This window comes from Gymnogyps californianus, chromosome 7 (genome assembly GCF_018139145.2).
Source record: "Gymnogyps californianus isolate 813 chromosome 7, ASM1813914v2, whole genome shotgun sequence".
NCBI lineage: Eukaryota > Metazoa > Chordata > Aves > Accipitriformes > Cathartidae > Gymnogyps > Gymnogyps californianus.
The window spans coordinates 35,856,827-35,875,883 of record NC_059477.1 but is presented as its reverse complement, the minus strand read 5'-3'; the positions used below and the strand labels follow the sequence as shown (position 1 = coordinate 35,875,883).

The following is a 19,057-nucleotide window of genomic DNA, read 5'->3' as shown; positions in this document are numbered from 1 at the left end:
TTCAGCATGTTTGTTAGCTGAATTGGTCCCATGGATGAAGCCTTGCTTTCACTTTTCACCCAGGAAGTTGCTGTCAGTTTTTTTATAAAGCATGCAGGGAACCTTCAGTGAAAGGTGTTAAAAAGTGGCAAGTAGCAACATTTATTGACCTGATTTATCTGATTAAATAAGTAATAAAATTTTCATAGTTGGGAAAGTATAAAATAATACTTCTAATCTTATGATTTACAATATCTCTGATCCTAAACTATATTTTCATTGCCATTTTATTTCCATCATAAAAATTCTACTTTATCAACTCCAGAACAAAGCAGAGAGGACTCTTGAAGCATCTATTTTCTCCTTGTGTTTCTCTGGCTAGATTAGTTTCATTTATTACTCATGGACCATCCACATTGTTTAATTTTATGTCTAAAATTTTGTCTAGAATGCTACAGCACAGTCTGCTGAATTCTCAGAAGGTCAATTTAAATAATAACTACTTTGTTATAACTGCATTGATATGAGCTCTTTTAATAACCTGACAACTATGCCCTGACATATGAGATAGAGTGTAGCTGTACATACTTAGATGGAAACAGTTGTACAACTTAGCGGGAAGGGGTAAATTGCACCAACGACATTATTATGTATGGGAAGAAAAAGAGGGCAGTTAATTGCCCTAACACCTGACAAAAGGAGATGGAATATCGGCCTCAGAGTCTGACCTCTGGTTCAGACATCATTAGACATGATGATGTCTGAATGCAGAAGGTTAAAAGTGAAGTTGCATTGCTTTACAACAATCAGATATGCGAAATATTTATGTATTTCAGAAGTAGGTATTTGAGGGTTTGAAATTAAAGCTAAAGATCATCACACACTGTTAGAAAACAGTTTGTCAGCAGTCCAAAGTACATTTAAATAACTGGATCGTTATATGCTGAGCAGCAGTATAATTAGTAACTCACAGAAGCTAGCTACTAGTCCTGCCTTGTGCCTCCGGGCTCTTCAGAGAGCAGGCAGACTTGAGACCAAGATCAGCAAAGTGTATTTGAAGTTTTGAAACTCCTGCAGTTGACCTGCTTATTTTCTTACTTCACGTTTGTTCCTTTGTATCCATCAGATTGTCAGGATACTCTTATCTGCAAATCTCCTGAAAAGTTGCAGCTCCAGAACAAACTCTGTCCTTTCCTTCTCAGTAAACATATAAATATAAATCAGGTATCACAATATCTGTAGTGATATTTACTTATTCAGGAGTCAGGACTAGTGGTTTGAAGGAGAAATTAATTTCAGATCTGCTAATTGTTTCAGCAGTAGTGAAAAACTGCTTAAAACTTACAGCAATCTCAAGGGCTGTGTCAACAGACAAAAAGTTAATCACATAGATTTAAAGCATGTTTGAGATATATTAAGTTTAAACTAGTACATTAAACTTTATTCAAGAATTACGTTGCCAGTAGAGCACCTACTAAGTAGTGAGGTGATGATTTTTACACCATTTGCAGTTCTCAAAAGATTTCAGGCCGTAGCCCTGCTAGAGTGCTTTCTCCAGATCAAGGCTACCAAAGGTGCACAATTACTGTCATTAAGGTGCTGTCCCAACAAAGAGCATCCAGTCTTGTAGCAGTGAGAAATGATAAAAATGCTTCTGTGTATCAGGAATCAAGATAGTGGTCTAGTAAGGAACACTCAAAGATTTTTGAGACTTTTAAGAACAAATTAAAGGAACGTTTCTTCATGTGATGATGCTGTCATTATTTCCAGTCTTGCATTATCTCAGTAAACTGGTACCTCCTTTCTATTTCTGTCATGTCCTCACTCACCAATAACATCTGAGAAGACAGAAATACAAAGCTTCGAATCTCTGTATTTCATCTCAGCTTAAATCATCAACATGTAATAATACATTATAAACCATACTTCTTACTTGCCCTGTTTGCAGCTCCACATATATGCTGAAGAAACATTACAGAAATAAAGTATTCATGAGAGCCTACTGGTTAGATGAATGGGTGACCAAAGTCAGTGATGAGAGAAGGAAAGGAAACATCCCCCTCCGAAGAAACTCCATCTAACCTCCCTAAGCCATATGACTTCTAGTTTTGAATGAACAGCAGCAGAATAATACCTGAAAGAATTAGGCTGGATATCTGATATCCAGCCAGCTCTGGAAGGAGGCTCTAAGATAAGCAGATGTTTGGGAGAGCACTGAGAATCATTGGATGTCATCCACAGCAGTGGCTCTCTACAGGCCATCTCTAGTCACAGGGACTTATGCTTGTAAGTATGTAAATCACGGCCGCGGTGTGTAGACCTCCAAGAAGCTTTGTGAGATCCCCTGAGTGAAATGGCTGAGGCAGCTTTTCTTGTCCCTGAAGATAGCCAGTCTGTAACACGGGGGAATCCTTAGGTGCTCTTTTCTGACTAGGGTAACTATAAAACTTTCATTCTTAAAATAAAACATTTGCCAAAATGATTTGCTGGATCTAAATCTGATTCAGGATGATAAAGGAACATCACAAAAATTTTTTTGTTATAGACCATGGTCTGATGTATGAGAGGTAGGGCAGTATCCCTCACAACATTTAAAACTAAAGCAAACAAAGCACAGCTAGAGATTCAGTGGAGAACAGTATTTTATTATGAGGGAGTTAGATTAACTGACCTGATAGGTCTGCTCCATCTGTAATCTGTGTTTTGGTGATCTACCTTCTTGTCAGACTATTGTCCCTTATTTCAGCACCTAAATTCTTACCAATTTGCTCTCAAACAAAAAGAAAATATTAACTAAAGCTCACTAGGCATGTAGTTCTGATGAGAATGATAATGCTTTTAAGAGAAAATTACCCCCAACTGCTAGAATTTCATATGTCCAAGTACTTTAACTAGCCTTGAGAGGTTCCAAAGAAAAGCACTAAAGACTTTCCATATATACACAAACATGACGTTTTGTGATACAATTTTAAATATATAATTTTCAGATACCAAATCTAAAAATGAGCTTTTTCCATTATGCTAATAATAATAAATTGCTACAATGATACCAAAAACAGTAAATCAAATTAGCAAATAATCTTCAGGAAAGCCACAGGTGATCTTTGGTGAAGTATTTATGAATGATTTTGATTGAGAAGAGCAACATTCTTAAAGTTTTGAAGAACTCTATAGGCATTGTTCTGAAGAGCAAAGACAGTTTTTCAGAGTAAGCACGTGTCAAGAAAACCATGGGGCTGTACTGATGTGACAGACCTTAACAACAAAAGTAAGATTTTACTGCCTATTTTTTAGACAAAGAAAAATATGCAGCTGACACTGAGTGAACCATAGATTTCTCTTTATTTTATGCATAGATTTTTATTACAAGTGATGATACACATGATGGCAGGAATCCAATATGGCATTTGAAACCCTAAGCAAGTATGTGGGCAGACTCATTAAGTACAAGAATGTTTGTCATGGTTTTTCCTACTATTGTGTACATTCAGGATGGGAATAAATTTAAGAAAAAAGGAAGGAGTTCCACAACACGAAACAGTATTGCTATATTCCTTTCCAAACTTGCCCTGTGCTTCAAACTTCTAATAAGCATTGAAAAGATACCCTTTTTTGTTCCATGCAGTTATATTTAACCTACAACAGTGCTTAACCTGTTGGATGCTATTTCAGCCTGCTCTGTTTGCTGAATGTCTTAGCGAGATGTATTAGCAACTTACCATGTAAATCCTTGCATAAATGGTCAAGTGTAAGTATAGAGGCTGATTAGAGGCAGCCTTTACTCTAGATTGTGAACTTTGTGAAAACTCTATGAGTTACTCATGTGTTTATGTTTTGTGTGACCAACAGATCCATTTTTTTGTCTGATATGTTTCTGGTTTTGAAGTTTACAATTTTTTTTTTAGTATATATTTGGTGTATTTAAGTCAAGAGTCGTTCAGTCAGGTTTCCTTTCTAAATGGAAAAATCTTTCTCACTGACATTCTGATAGCAAAAATTAGCATGGATTTGTTCTATTATCACAGTATGTGATGTGATAAGTATAAGCCACGTGTTACATATAAAAGTGCAAGTTCATGTCATCAGGTCAGCTTTTAAAGCCTCCCCATTTTGGATTTCACAGTGGAATAAAATAGTAGCCACTGCAAGCCCTGCTTAAATACAATATGCACAAACAACAGGTGTGCTAGATAATTGTTTTCTCATCATGGTGGATATTTCACACTCTGTAACTCCCAAATGAAATACCAAAAGAATGCATAAAATTAAATGATTCAAAGATTTAGAGGGCTTCTTGTTGTAGTAAAGTGGGAATCTATTGAAATTCTAGAGCAGTATAGAAACATAACCATTATTATTACAGATGTGTCATTTTCTTATTGCACTAATGGAGCTATGTAGTTCAGTTTTGTTTTCTTAAGACTTTGAAACTTAAATGAAGGATAACTGCAAAAGTGTGTGTATATGAAACAACAATAGATGAAGGATTAATTTCATCTGTTATTACACTCAATACATATAAAACTTCATTTATATTTTACTTTATAACTGTGGTTTTGTTACTATTATTTAAGTGTAGTGGCACTTTGCAGACACGAGGCAATATGGAATTATGGCTCTTTTACTTAAAAATATGTGTGCCAATAAGTACTCCACTTGGTAACATTTAAGCTGTTCAGATTATATCAGGTCAGTGTAATTTGCTAGTAATTTTAAATTACACATTCCATCAAATGAATCAAACTAACATTATGCTAAGTGGTTTTTAGCACATAAGATTACTCAATAGGTTTTTTCTGTTGCCATCTGTTATGAAAAAAATAATTTTCCTGTGATATACTTTGTACGTTTTGTATACTCTTATGGATACTGTGCATAGAAGAAAGGGGTGGTAATTAGAATAAAATGTTATTCATACTGAATCGTAAAACACCTACTGAACCAACCCCATCTTTTAGTATTGAATTTTACTAATGCTCTCCTTTGTTTCCCAAATGACCTATCTTCTTTAGTGATGGTTTGGATACTGGCAAGATTCAAATCCTCATCCAAAGGCCGTGACACTATTGACTAAATCTCTGTTGACTTCGCTGAGAATGTGAAATACTGTATTGCAAGATAAAATCAGCACGTAGGTGCTCAGTGAAACTGAAGAGTCCATTAGTGCTTTAACTCTTAAATTATCATATGGGTATCTCTCTTGATAAGGACAAGCTAAAAGGAAAAGTTACCTTTGTCATTAAATCTTTAACAATGTAGTATTGACAGACTTGAGTCTTTCTGTATTTTTAGCATTTTTAGATTGCATTCATGCTCATTTCTTCCTCTGGATGTGAGCAAGCCGTGTTTCATTAGTCACTAACTGATGTCTGGGTGCAGGGAGGAGCAGTGATTTGTCTGTGTCCTGTGTGCATTACAAGGACATCTTCAACATTATGAATTAAACTCCATCTTACTGCATTAGAAGTATGGAAACCAGGCTGCCAAAGTAATGGCATCTTGAATTAATATCAGTGCTTTAAAAATCTCAAATATATGCCTACTCTTCAGTTCATTTTTTTGGTATACAGTTTCAGAGATGAACTACTTAATTTTGTAGTGTTTTGATCCTGAATTTTTATATTCAGTCATATTTTAGAAGCAGAAATGCTCCATCTGTTTTTTTTTAAGTTTCCTATTACTTACTATTAACTCCATTTTTTTCTCTAAACAAGCCTTGTGTACTTTTCCTGTACAGTAGGTACAGGCACAGGTCTAGGCACAATTATTATGGATTATAGATACTGCAAGTATGAACATGAATCAGAGATAAGCACTGTATTTTAGAGGCTCACTTAAATTTATTCCACTAAATGGTTCTTAGGAGATCTTGACAATAATTAGAAATATGGGTACTCTCAGTTCTGTTACCAGTCTTCACCAGTCCATGGGGAAATAACAAATGGAATTAACCTTTAACTTGGGTCTTTAGGTCCTTCGTGCACATGGGACCAGACTTTCAGGTGTTCAGGCATTGTGCTGAGCTCTTCTCTGGCTACTTTTTTGGTGCCAAACTAGGAGCTGACCCCTTTTGAAATTCCTGTATAATACCTCCTAAGCCCTGCTTTTATCTACCATGAAAAAACAATCAATTCACAAGGGCACAGATTCCTAATCAAATGTTGGCACCAATTCTTCTGAGCACAGACAGCTGCCAAAAGGGTTTCCAGCTGTCGGTCATTTATGCTAAAGGTAAAGCTCACAGCTGCTTCGAGCCTGGGGGCAGGCTGCCTCTGGTACTGGCTGCAGGGTGGGAGAGGGGACTCACTTCAATGTCGTCGTATGCCAGGGCCTAGGACTCCCAGACCAGTCCAGGTCCTAAATAATGCTTAGAGGACACTACCTTCCCTTGCAAGAGCACAGTTTGGCCCAGGAGCAATGACTGACATTTCTCATTTTCCATTTCCTGGTATTCCTCCTGGCTACAGCAGTAGGAGCAAGGTGCAGATGAACATGGGCAGTGCAGGTCTGTATCCTCATATCATCCAGTATGGTGCACCCTCCTTGTTGGTACCAGCACTGGCTCTCCCACCTCACATGTGTTTCAGCCTTACTAAGATTTCTTGGCTTGCATGGCCAGGCTGATTGCAAGATCCTTCTGTGGTTTCTTGCCGCTCCGGAGTAGGTCGGTGGAATTACAGAGGTCTGAAGCCAGGATTTGAGATGTTTATTCAGATCATCAAGTCTACAGAGTTATACTCTGTCCTGCACACAAGCCCTATGATTTTTGTATATCAGAATAAATGTTGCAGAACTTTTTACAAGGGCATGTAGTGATAGGAACAAGGGTAATGGCTTTAAACTGAAAGAGGGTAGATTTAGATGAGATGTAAGGAAGAAGTTCTTCACTGTGAGGGTGGTGAGGCACTGGAACAGGTGCCCAGAGAGGTTGTGGCTGCCCCCTCCCTGGAAGCGTTCAAGGCCAGGTTGGATGGGGCTTTGAGCAACCTGGTCTAGTGGAAGGTGTCCCTGCCCATGGCAGGGGGGTTGGAACTACATGATCTTTAAGGTCCCTTTCAATTCAAACCGTTCTATGATTCTATGAACTTGAACTGCCATTTGGAGATCTTGTGGTCAGATTTGAGACTTTCAAGGATGAAATACTGCAACACATGCACACTGTGACCTTCTAGAAGCTTTATTTCTGAAAAGCAGCAGAAGTTTGGGAAGTCCATGGGACAATTCCTGACCTGGCAGAAATTCTTTTAATTTCAGTACAAGAAGTGGAGCCAATAATTCTTACCAGCTGGGAATCTGCCCACTTACTCTTTCTAAACCATACCTCAAGTAAGTGCTTTGAGGAAAAAGGATAGAATAAAGTACTTCGTATCCAGGTATTCAAGAAAACCTTCTTAAGAAGTCTCTCCTTATTTGAAATTACTCTGTCAGAGCCAAAACCAATGCATTAGAGTTGGAGAGAAAATATGTATGTAAAAGCCTTAAACTAACGATAAAGGTATTTCTTGAAATCCTCCTACTTTTAAACTCCTTGCAGTCCATCTGACATTTCAACAGTATTACACCCAGGAAAAAAAAAAAAAAAAAGAGAGAAGGTGGAGGGATGGAGAAACCTTTTAAATGCATAATACTGAGGCAAGGAAAATATGGCTTGTTCAACAATAACCTTGACAAATTCATGCTCTTGTCATTTAAATGAATTAACCTTTCCAGTGTCTAGCTTGCTGGACCTTGGGAAACAGCAGTGAGGAAGGATTGTAAAAATGATGTTCATCTCTCTTAAATTATTTTTCTAAGTAAATGAATTATTTCAATGAAATCCAAATAAGGATGACTCTGCTCACTTGAATCACCTGTTCACAGCCAATGAACTTCCATGTGAAACAGTGCTTACCCTCCTCAGTTGCCGCGTATTGATCTAAAACATCTTCCCTGAGCCTTCTCTCTCCTTTGCCTCCTACAGGCAAAAGGTTACAGTTAGATAATAGTATTAATTTTCCAGACATCTGCACATGTTTTAATAGCCTTTAGAAGGTTTGAAATGGTTTCTGTTTGACCACCACAGGGCTAAAATGCCATTAAGACTTAGATTGTAGCAATACATAACAATCATAGCCCTGTAGTTCAACCTGGCAATAAAAAAGCTAATTTATTTTATCAGAGATTTAAATTAATGTGATGAACTCCTCTCTCAACAGGACCTGTAACACCACTCTTACAAAAATACAATGGCCCTGCATATTTTCAAAACCAGATAAAACACTTGTGACAAACCTTGTGTATGTATTTGTTCTGTGTGCTTTTTGAGTGTTTGTATGTGTGTTTGTGTGTTCACATAATACTATTTACCATTCCTGAGACCATTTTGGTTTTTCTGTCATATCTTCATTCTTAGCCTCATTTTTTTCTATCGTCTGACTCGTAGACTCAGCAGGAAGAAAGTGATTAATAGATCCAGGGCAGTCTCCAGTGTTAGCCTTTTTTTTTACCACCCTGAGAACTGGAATTTTCTTGTGGGCAAAAATTATTACTGGTTAGGTAAATTGAGTTTAAAATAGCTCTTAAAATAGACATACGCAGTTAATAAGGATATTTTTTTAAAACCTGTGAAAGAAATATTTAAAGCTCAGACAGTTTTCATTTCCAACTATATGCTAGAGGAAAGCTTCAGCTTATCCCATTATAACGTGATAAAGCAGCATTTGATGGCAGCAGCTTCTGTGATAAAATGATCATGGCAGCACTGAGAACGAATCTAATAAGGGAATTGATCTGTAGATTCCAATTCTGTAAGAGCCAACATCGATCAACATAAATGTCAATAACAAGATCGTACTGAGGTCTGCCTAATTCCTTTAGATGATTTTGGGGCATAGTCAGAAAGTGAATGTGAAAATGAATTTTAAACTGTAGGAATCACAAAGACAAAGACCAAAATTATGTTGTGCTACCAGGAATATCACTGACTGTCATAGTATCAGCAATTTAGCAGCGTGTTGAAATTAATGAGTAGCATTTAATCAGATAATGATTGATAATGCAGTGCCTGTTGTATAAGTGAGACTGAAACATCAGTACTTTTCATCTGTGTTTTCATGTTAAAGCATTTCTTAAATACAGTGAAATAATAAAAAGCAGCCCACTTTTTACTGCTAAAGCATAGATAGCATGTGTAGGGCATGCCATAAAAGATTAATGGTATAGTTCTTCCTTGTCACAGGAGTTCAGTATGAAGTTGTTTCCTAGACTGATTCTAACCATGGTGAAATGTTAAGAAAAAATGGTTTTGTTTGTGAGCAATGTAACAAGAGAAGGTGTCAGGATGTGTGGGATTCTGCCTTTCACTCTTTGATGTTCCCATAATTCATAGCACCTACATGATGTTAGCACTCATTTAGCAGTGGAATTAACATATTAATTAGTATTAGATCAATAGAAAGGTATTTACAAATAGCATTTACTGTTTTGTACTGAATTAATAAGAAACAAAATATAAATATGTACTTAATAAGAGGCTTGACTCTTCTACAATACTATTCTTACAAAACTGCTGTTTTACCATACTGCAAGGAGTCTTCCATGAGCAAGCTCATTGAAAACATTTATTTCATTAATTATTTACATTCTGGCTAGCTGATTACCGGGTCATTGATGTAAACTGTTGACTTTACAGTAATTACAAACCAGAGGGAACTTTATACATACATTTTCCTAAGAAATTAAATTAGCTCATTTTATTATAACTGCAATATTTACAGACTCCTACTGTAGTGCTATTAAAATAAGAACTAACACTTTGGAGTCTCAGAGACTGAAAACACTGATAGAGTTATAAAATGAAAACTAGCATCAGAGAGGATTACTTTGTGTCTTTCAATGTAACTATTTAAAGCAGTTTATAAAAATTAATAAAACTAAGGGATTTGGAACAGGAGTAATTTTCGGCTTACTTTAATGTTGTCAACTCTCTGAAGAATACAGAAAGATTATGTTATTTATGTTTATGCATCAAATGTCTGCTTAATACCTCCCATTTTATACCCTAGGATATAAGTTTCCAACCTTCTGAGTTACTTTGGAATCTAATTCATTGGTTTTTGCCATCTCTGGGTGGCTCGATAATAACAGAGAGCAGCAAGCCTGGAAAATCTGAAGCAGATGCGAATGAAACCTTTGTTTTATTTTTTGTGCTGGACTTGCCTTGTTAACAGGATTTTCTGATGTAGTTTTAGCACCCTAATCTTCCATACAAATGTTTGTAATATCATACCCTTGTGCTTTGTCTTGGGTGTTGTCAGTTAAGTCTCAGTAAACTCGCCTGGAGGATTTGCCAGCAAAACTGACAAACTACTATTAATACTGGGTTTGAATTTAAAGCCTAGCATCTTCTATATCACCAAGTTTCTAGTTTTTTTAGCAAAGTAAGTCAGCCTAATAGGAGGGAAAAACAACAAAAACAAATGGAAAATATCAAATTAGAACTTTCATGGAAGTATTTTTATTAGATTAATGGAAAATTCAAATCCACTTGACTGGAAATTTCTGGAATAGCTGGAAATTCCTTTTTTTTTTGTACTAAGAACTGATATAGCTTACTGAAATGTATTTTACAGTTAATCCTTTAATACTCATTTTATGTATAACTCTTCCTCCTGTTACCACTGAGCAATACTGCACGTTTGTGATTGTTTCCTGTATATTACACAGCTGTAGGTAAGACCAATAAATAACAGTCTCCAACTGCTTGCTCATACCCCTGTAAGAGTTATCCTGGGGTTCACTTACCATGTATTAACCTCCTCCCACCAAAAATAAATACAACCATCTATAGTGGTAAGTCTCATGCAATACAGCTGTTGAGAACCCTGGCAGCAACATACAGGGCAAACTAATTTTAGTTAACCTGTCAGACCTTAAGAAAGAACAGAACATTAAATACAAAAGACAACATACATGTTTGTACTAAATACAGTGGGGTATAAGACTTCTGAGTTGCTTTGCCTGTTCCAGACTGAGCTGTATAACATTTCATGTTACACACTTTTGCCAAATATCTTCATTAACAGCTTGGTCTGTTGGAAATGGTGCCTGTAGCAACAGAGAACTAGAAAAAATGGCTTAGTGTGATGCATTCGCTTTACAATCAGAAGTTATATGTTCTTGCCTGCACAGAGGTGTATTAATACCTTCTAGAGGTCTAAGAAGTGATGAGCATATAATTATTTTGGGTAAGGAAGGAGTACTTTAAACGGTCAAAGGCTGTTAGTTTCTCACTCCAATTTTAGCCCCAGTCCTGTACATGGTTAAACATGGCCCAACAGTAGGAGAAAGGAGTTACTTGACAAGTTGACTGCATATCGCATGTTCTCCTAGATGTCTCCTGTGACTTAACTCCTGTTACCCATATTGCAGACCTTTATTCACTTTCTCTAGGGGATGTTCTGCAGCAAAAGAATAGGGCCAGAAGAGAGCTGTGGTGAACCTCTATTTGCTCCTATGCTTCACTGATACTTTGCCATTTTGTTTTCCCTGGCTGCTTGATGCAAAATTTTGGTGCTTAAGGAAATGCACAGGTACAGATTGATTGGTCATGGTTGCTATGTGTACAAGTGAAAATATGAGTCTAAATATTCGTTGCAAAATAATCTCGTATAGTCAAACCTGTAACAATGTAACAAATTTTATAAACAAAAGATATAAATCTAGAAGAATTGTTGAGCTGTCATGTTACTACCAGTGAAAGCGAACGAACGCTACCCTAATGCTGAGAGCAAGAAAAGTTAGTATCTGAACCTGGTGTTTCTTCCTTTGAATAGGCTGAACTCCTGCCACCCCACCCCCGGAATAACAGTTGTTTTCTTATTTCCTCATCCTTTAAAGCTTGGTCTCTTTTTAACACACTTGTGAAAATCTAGAGACATACACCTATATGGATGTTCCTGTGTAGCTTATAAGATAAGGCCATGTTTTATTCCCAGGACTGGCACCAAAAAAATCACATTATTAACTGTTTACTTCTGGGCAGAAATACAAAAATATGATTGTGCATGGGGGACCTTATTTCATGTAAATGCACTGCTGAAAAGTGGTAAAAAGGACAGGAATGCTTCTTAAAGACACACTGTATTCTGCAGCTAAACCACCATAATGCCGGACTTCATGTTAGTCTCAAATATTTATAAGAAATAGCCACAGTCAGAAGTAACTTCACACTGTTAGGATAAATGATGATTGCAAAGCAAATTATTAGAGAATTAGAAGGAAAAAAGCACAGCTATTTCCACAGTGAAATGTCCTTGAAATTACCCTAAAGGATATAGGTGTAAAAAGGAATCTGAGATGGCATGTACCATGCACAAGAACTCTACTGGGAAGCTGCCTTTCTTCGCATGCAGTAAGCAGCTGGAAAGATGAGGGCAAGTTCCTAACCAAGCTAGTTAACTAGTGGAAAGTGCTCAGTATGACAATTGCTATTGCCATTATAAACTGTGAAAATGGAAAGAATAATTTTCTTTTACTACAAAGTTAAACAGTGATGGCCACAACGTTCTGTTTATAGGAAGTGAATAGTAGGAAAGTAGGACATAATTCTGAATTTTCTATTAAATATATAACTTCCAAGAGCTGAAAAAATTATTATAATTTTATTTTCATGACATCGATTATATACAATAAAACATCAGGCATTGCTGTATGTGCACGGTATACAATTGCAAGTACATTTCCTATGTTAGTGATTATTAGAATTAAATAAAATGGAAGCATCTTGTTGCAGCTTTCACTTTTGCTTCATACTTGGCTGTTTTCTGTTGACAACCACTTGTTCTGCTCTCTTTAGAAAGCAGAATTACCATATGTCAAAAGCATATGTATTACAAACTGATTTGTCTAAAGGCAAAATCTGTTTCTTCTTTCAGAGGTTTTATTATTTTTTCCTTAACTATACTTAACTTTCTCCTTTATTTCAGAGTATTTAGTGTATGAGAAGTTCACACTTCATACTTTGAATAGTGCGTGTTCTTAATCTAGGTAACTTCTGGTGGAATAGGTGAAGGATGTTCTCTCATCTCCAGCTGACCATCCCCTCTGCAGTGTATCTAAGGACTAAAAAAATCAAGATTTAGTTTCATGAAAGATTATATTTCTGCATAAACTAATACTACGTAAATTGCATACCTAACCATATTTTTCTCTTTCTTTAGTCTGCTGTCTTCTATGGTGTAATGGAAATGTGGTATAGAGTACTATTTCTGTAAGACCTTTGAAACTAAAGTTCATCCTAGATGTGATTAATTCATAGCTGCACTCTGCTTCTGATGGATATGACAGTTAAAGATGAACAAGGGAACAGGAAAGTGAGACAGGCCAGATGATTGTGAAAAAAAGTCAGCTAGAAAGAGCTCTCATCTTTTGTGAGCCTCTGTCACACCTATAAAGAGATCACCATATCAGCACTCTTCTTGTGTTTCACTTTTTTTTTGCATGTTTTTGGTGTACTAAGACTTAACTCATTTAGTACATCAAGGGTAGAATTGGAGTGGTGGTGTTGCTGGCTGTGGACTTGAGGGGAATCTTCTTTGTGCAGAGAATTATTAAAAAAGAGTGGTGTGAAGGCTGTAGAAAAGGTATTGCCTGCCAGTCCAGTTACAGTGGTCGGGTTATATAGGAGAGCAGTCCAGAGTATGCCTGTTCAGGTTTGTGATGCCCCAGATGACAGCAAAGGTGGGAGGAGGCCACACACACACCAAACAAACATTTACACCTCTGGCACGGAACACCAGGATGAAAATGTCTCCTTAGAACCTGGAGAGAGAATTTCTTTCTTGTGAATGATGGACTTTGCCTCATGTGAGAAAAGCAAAGCCAATTGATTTAATAGCAATTAACTCATCCAATATTGGAGAGCCGTGTACAGTTTGGCATAATTCATTGAAAATTGTTCTGGCAATGCTGCAGGCCATTAGATGTTTCAAAAAGGAGATGGGAACTGATAGATATTCTGCACAGATACAGTCAAGAGGCACAATGGTTAGGGGAGTCTCTCTGTAATATTGCCTCATGCCAGCAGGTAGTAAGTAGCCTTCTCTTATCTTCCTAGAAAGCCGTAATAAGGATGCTGCTGAGGGGAGGAGGAACTGGCCTATTTGATGGATTGGTTATCTGCCTGCCAGATAATTGTATTTCCTATTGCACTTGATATAATAGGTTTCCACCAAAATTATCAATTACTTTGTTTTTATTTTTTATGTGGGTTACAGGAGTTAATCTTGACATTGAGCCACAAAGGGCATGGCCTTTTCTGCATCAATCTCACAGGTGAAGGAGGAGCTTTTCTGCTACTGGTCACAGGCAGCCACAGAGAGGCCCTTTCTGCTCTGCCCTGGCCTCTGTACCTCTCAGCACCCACTTTCTGTAGAGACATTAGTCCGGTCTAGCTAAGATGCTATGAACTTTCTAGTCCGCACCTGCCCCAGTAGTACTCAGTACAGGGTAATTTCCAAGCAAGTTGGCCCGGCCCATGCTGTATTCACTTCCATAAGGGTTTTCTGTTCTGCAATCCAGTGCTCCTGATGGTTTCCTGTGTTCAGAGAGGCCCAGATGTTCCCCACCATGTACGAATATTGCCCAGTTTCCCCTTATCATTATATAGGGCACCAACAAATGGGGCAGGTGACTTGGATTTATAGTTGTAACTCCTCAGTTTCATATTTAAGTATTCATTTAAACTGATGTGGTCTTTTCTGTGGAAGTCATTCTGTGCTATGGTCTACCTTTTGTTGCATTGAATCATGATAGCATCAAGAGTGATTTTAATATTGTACAATTTTCAAGGCAGCAGTAACTCCTTGATCTAGTTATGTGACTGTCATTTGAAAATAACCATAAAGGACACAATACATTTTGCGTATCTGAGAAGAAATCAGAATCAAGATACATATTTAGCACAATCTGTTACTTGCTTTTAAATGGATCATTAATGAGGTTTTTTAACAAATAGTAGAGTTTTTCCCATTTTTGAATTCTTATCATTTTTCTTTTGTAATTGGATGACTTGCTTCAGTGCTGTGTGACTATATTTAATTAATGATCTCAAACTTTGTTATGCTGTTCATTCATGCTAGTCATTGTGCTGGCCGTGTGTCTGTTAGTTTATTTGCATATTGGGGGGGGAATATTCCCAATGTGATGATCTCTTGTTTGATAAAGAAATATAATCACATTATACCTCTTGAGAACACACTTTCCTTCTTTGTTAATCATTTTAGTCTGCTGATTCACCTTTGTTATTATAGTTTTATAGAGTCATAGGGTTTAACGCTGGCAAAGATGATTCAAACACAACATGACCCATGTGCAGCCCAGCCCTTCTGGTCACCGAGCCAGTGTGGAGGGACCCCCATGACTCTGAGCTGTTTACAGCATGCTCTGCTGGGCTATGTCTTGTCACTAGTCAAAAATTGTTTGTTTTCTGCCTGTTCCAGTTGGGCTGATCTCTGCTCTTATGTCTGATATGAACAATAACAGCAGCACAGTAAATTCCATTGGATGACATTATAGAGCTATATTTAGTTTCCCTTATTGAGATGCATATATGTTCCCATTTAAGTAATGAAGTATTTAAAATGCCTTGCTGGAAAAATGGGAAGACAGTTTTACAACTGTAAAACTCCTATAGCACTATTTCTAGGATACTTTTTTCTGGGAAAATAAATTTCAAGTGTAAATGTTCATCCATCTCCGATGTCCCCAGTCATCATCTCTAATGCATAGATCTGGCTATAGTACTTCTGCTAAAATACTCTGGAAGCAAAAATCAGGTGGCTGGTTTCACTGGAGAAAGTAATTAATTCCTCTGCAAAGAGCAAGTACACCACTTGTTCATAACATCGGTGACTCCTGGTTCTGAAAACAGTAGTGCTTGTAGCATTTTATTCTAGTCAACAATATATTGGACAAAATAAGTTTATACAGAATATTGATCATTGAAAATATTTTCCATAATCTGTCTACAACAGATAGTACGTCCTGAAGAAACCTGGATGAATATGTAACTGTTGAGAAATTACTCCCAAATTTATAATTGGTAGTTTTTTAAAAAAATTGCTAGATTGTCTGGAATAGATGCCTGAAGCACAGCGTGCAGATAACAGAGACTGTAGGAATGGCTGCCTGCTTTGTTCTCTAGCAGATGAATTTCTGCAGTGGGTACCAAGAGAGCGGGCTGGGGATTAGCTGGGCATAAGATACTGCGTGACTGATGTCTCAGGGCCCTGCAAAGAACTGTCTGGCCATTACTACTACTGCACAGTGTGGAAGGGCTTTTGTGGCTACAGATTCTTTTTCCATCTTTGACCAGGCTTTTTGGATGCACAGGGTGATGGGCCACTCACACCTTCACAGGGTCCCCTGGCAAAGCGCCCTGGCAGGGTCTGCACCATTTGTTCCTCCAAGCTGAGCACCCCAGTGCTGAGGACAGGGTAGACGTGGTCTCTCAGGTTGCAAGACTGGAGAATTAATGGGAAAATGAAAAGAGCCTGATCCAAAGTCCTTTTGTTTGGGTTTTTTTTTTAAGTCCTTTTTCATTGATTTCAGTGGACTGGGAGTCAGATCCATACTGCCTGTTACATGATATGTTGGTCCAATGACTGACAAGACTGCAGATATTTCTTCTTTTGAAGTCATCGGCCAAGGCATTCACATAAATCATGGATTTTATTGAAGCTGCAATTAAAACAAATCAGGCTTAATGCACACTGAAAGCCTTCGTAATTAGTATACAGGTGAACATGGAGGAAAAGGCACAAGCTTAGCCATCCTTCCAAGCAAAACTGAAGAAAGAGCTGTGTATATAATCGAACAGCATGTGAATATTAATGCACAAAATCCTCTGAGTCCCTAGTTCCCTGATGCAATTATTTTCTATTCACATTAATTGTTCCTAACAGATGACATTAATGACTTTGAGTTAAAATGTGTGCAAAGGAGGCCTTCAGCAGATCAATGCTGTTTAAAAATAAGGTCACTTTTGCAATCATTCACTCAAGGTGTAACAGCTCGTAAATAAAACAACATTAACATGTTGATTGATTTATAAATGTTAATTTTGTAGTTCATTTTTATGCTTTTTTCCTGAAACCTGTCAAACTCTATGGATAATGGTGGGACTCGTGTTCATTTGTCATTGTTGCATGTGAAGTAATGATAAGTTGCAAAACAGTGACTAGAAGAAAAAGTAGAGTTTGTTTTGGATGAAGAATGATCTGTTCTTCAGACGGGAAGTCTTGGACAAAGTAAGCACAAAGAGCAACATTTCAAATTAGAACAAATCCTCTTTTACCTCGGGGTCTTCATTTCCCTTGAAATTTAACAGCAGAGTTTGGAATTTTAAAAATGCTGATCTGCTGCATATTTGACAAATGCGTATGTTTTGCTCATTCCCTTCTGCCCCCCCAGAAACTCCATTCACGCATCTTAGACCTCTCATCTGGGGATTTGCTTTCAGAAGCAGAACGAAACAGAAGCCTGATGCAATCTCGAACTGCTGATGCTCAGATTCACGTGAGTTTTTGTGCTGTCCTTGTACCCCTCATTTGGAACTCTCCTTTCGCCTCTGAAGTCTGATGTCAGGGATAAACCATAAAGCTGATCTCTGAATTGAAACACTGTTGAGGCAGATAACAATACTTCTTCTTCCTTCTGTTCTCTGAAATTCAATATTGTGTCCTCAGTTGATATAGTAAGCAGATAGTGTCACTCTGTGCAAAAAAGCATAAATCTTAGCAATGTCTCCAATATACCTTTTTGGGTATTGACTACATCTCAGAATCTCTGAGAAATGGTCAAGGAGCTTTTTATTAAAGCCCATACACCGTATTATTCATCCTACTTTTATGATATATTATGTATGAACTTTTAAAAATTCATGGGCTCTGCATTTTTTTTTTCAGATGGGGTTAGCTTTGTGCTTATTTGGCAAAACGTTAGCCAGCGTGGCTTTCATGTTTCATTGTCAAAGAGAAAAGTAGCTTAAAAAACAAAAGTCACATAAAGATAGAGCGAAACAAAGAGGACAAGAACAGAACATTGAGCCTGTGTGTGCCTTTGATCTTAAAGTATAGTAGTGTCAACAAAAATGTAATCTCCTTTGTAATACATACTTTAGTGAAAAGGCATTGTTTCAAAGGTTCACAAAAATGCTAACGACCCTTTGCATTATAGGTAATTAAGACTTCAGGTTAGGTTTTTCTGATATAGAATTTTGTGTCTTTAATAGTCTGATTCTTTCAATTTTCTGGGATTTCTAGCAAAAAATATGTATTTACATTGTAATACTGTATTCAGGCCTTTTTACTCTAATTTTGTTAAAAGTAATGACTTAAGAGTCATGATTACAAAAAATTAAAATTTCGCTATGTCAGTTAACAGACCCATATGCAAGTTAAATATATTTAATTAATGCATCATAAACATACTATTCAAAGTACTGTCTTGGATAATTTAGAGAATAAAGGCAAATTGCAGGAGAAAATTCCACTCTCTCTTCAGTGATCTGAATGCAATCTAGAAATTGGGTGGATATCCTACTTCAGAATCTGTAATGGCATGATATTTTTTGCACATTTTCTCATCTCTTAAACAATAAAGATGATTACAGTAATATGTTACAGTAATATTACAGTAATTTGCTTTGCTTAGATACCTCCATTTTTCCCATTGCTAAAACTGGAGGACCAAATGCCTTTCTCCTCCCTTTAGGTGCAAAGGAAACAAAGTGAGGGGATGGAAAGGCTCTCAGACTAGCTGAAGATGACAGGAAGGGAAGGCAGTACTTGTCAGTATGCTGTGATCTCCTCTTTTCTCCTGCAGGAGATTCTTATAGGAATGGATTTTACAGGCATCCTTCCCTTAAACACTATGATGACTGGGACATAGCCTAGTAGAAAGGGCAGAAATTTGACATGGCATGTTTTCCCAGTGCCACAGCTGAAAGGCAACAAAATAGCCAGAACAAGCAGATGCTGCCATTGGCCTCTATACAGTCAACCTTACAGGGAATGACGCCGTCATAGCTAAGGAAACT

At 37.2% G+C, this 19,057-nt stretch overlaps 1 protein-coding gene across 1 annotated transcript in view; it reads left to right on the top strand.

Annotated features, from left to right (window-relative positions):
* NCKAP5 (NCK associated protein 5) overlaps positions 1-19,057 on the top strand; it is a 407,543-nt gene that overhangs the window by 322,243 nt on the left and 66,243 nt on the right. Inside the window, exon 13 of the mRNA XM_050899634.1 lies at positions 17,431-17,535. Within this exon, the coding sequence (XP_050755591.1) occupies positions 17,431-17,535 (105 nt within the window). The remainder of the gene's footprint in view (positions 1-17,430; positions 17,536-19,057) is intronic.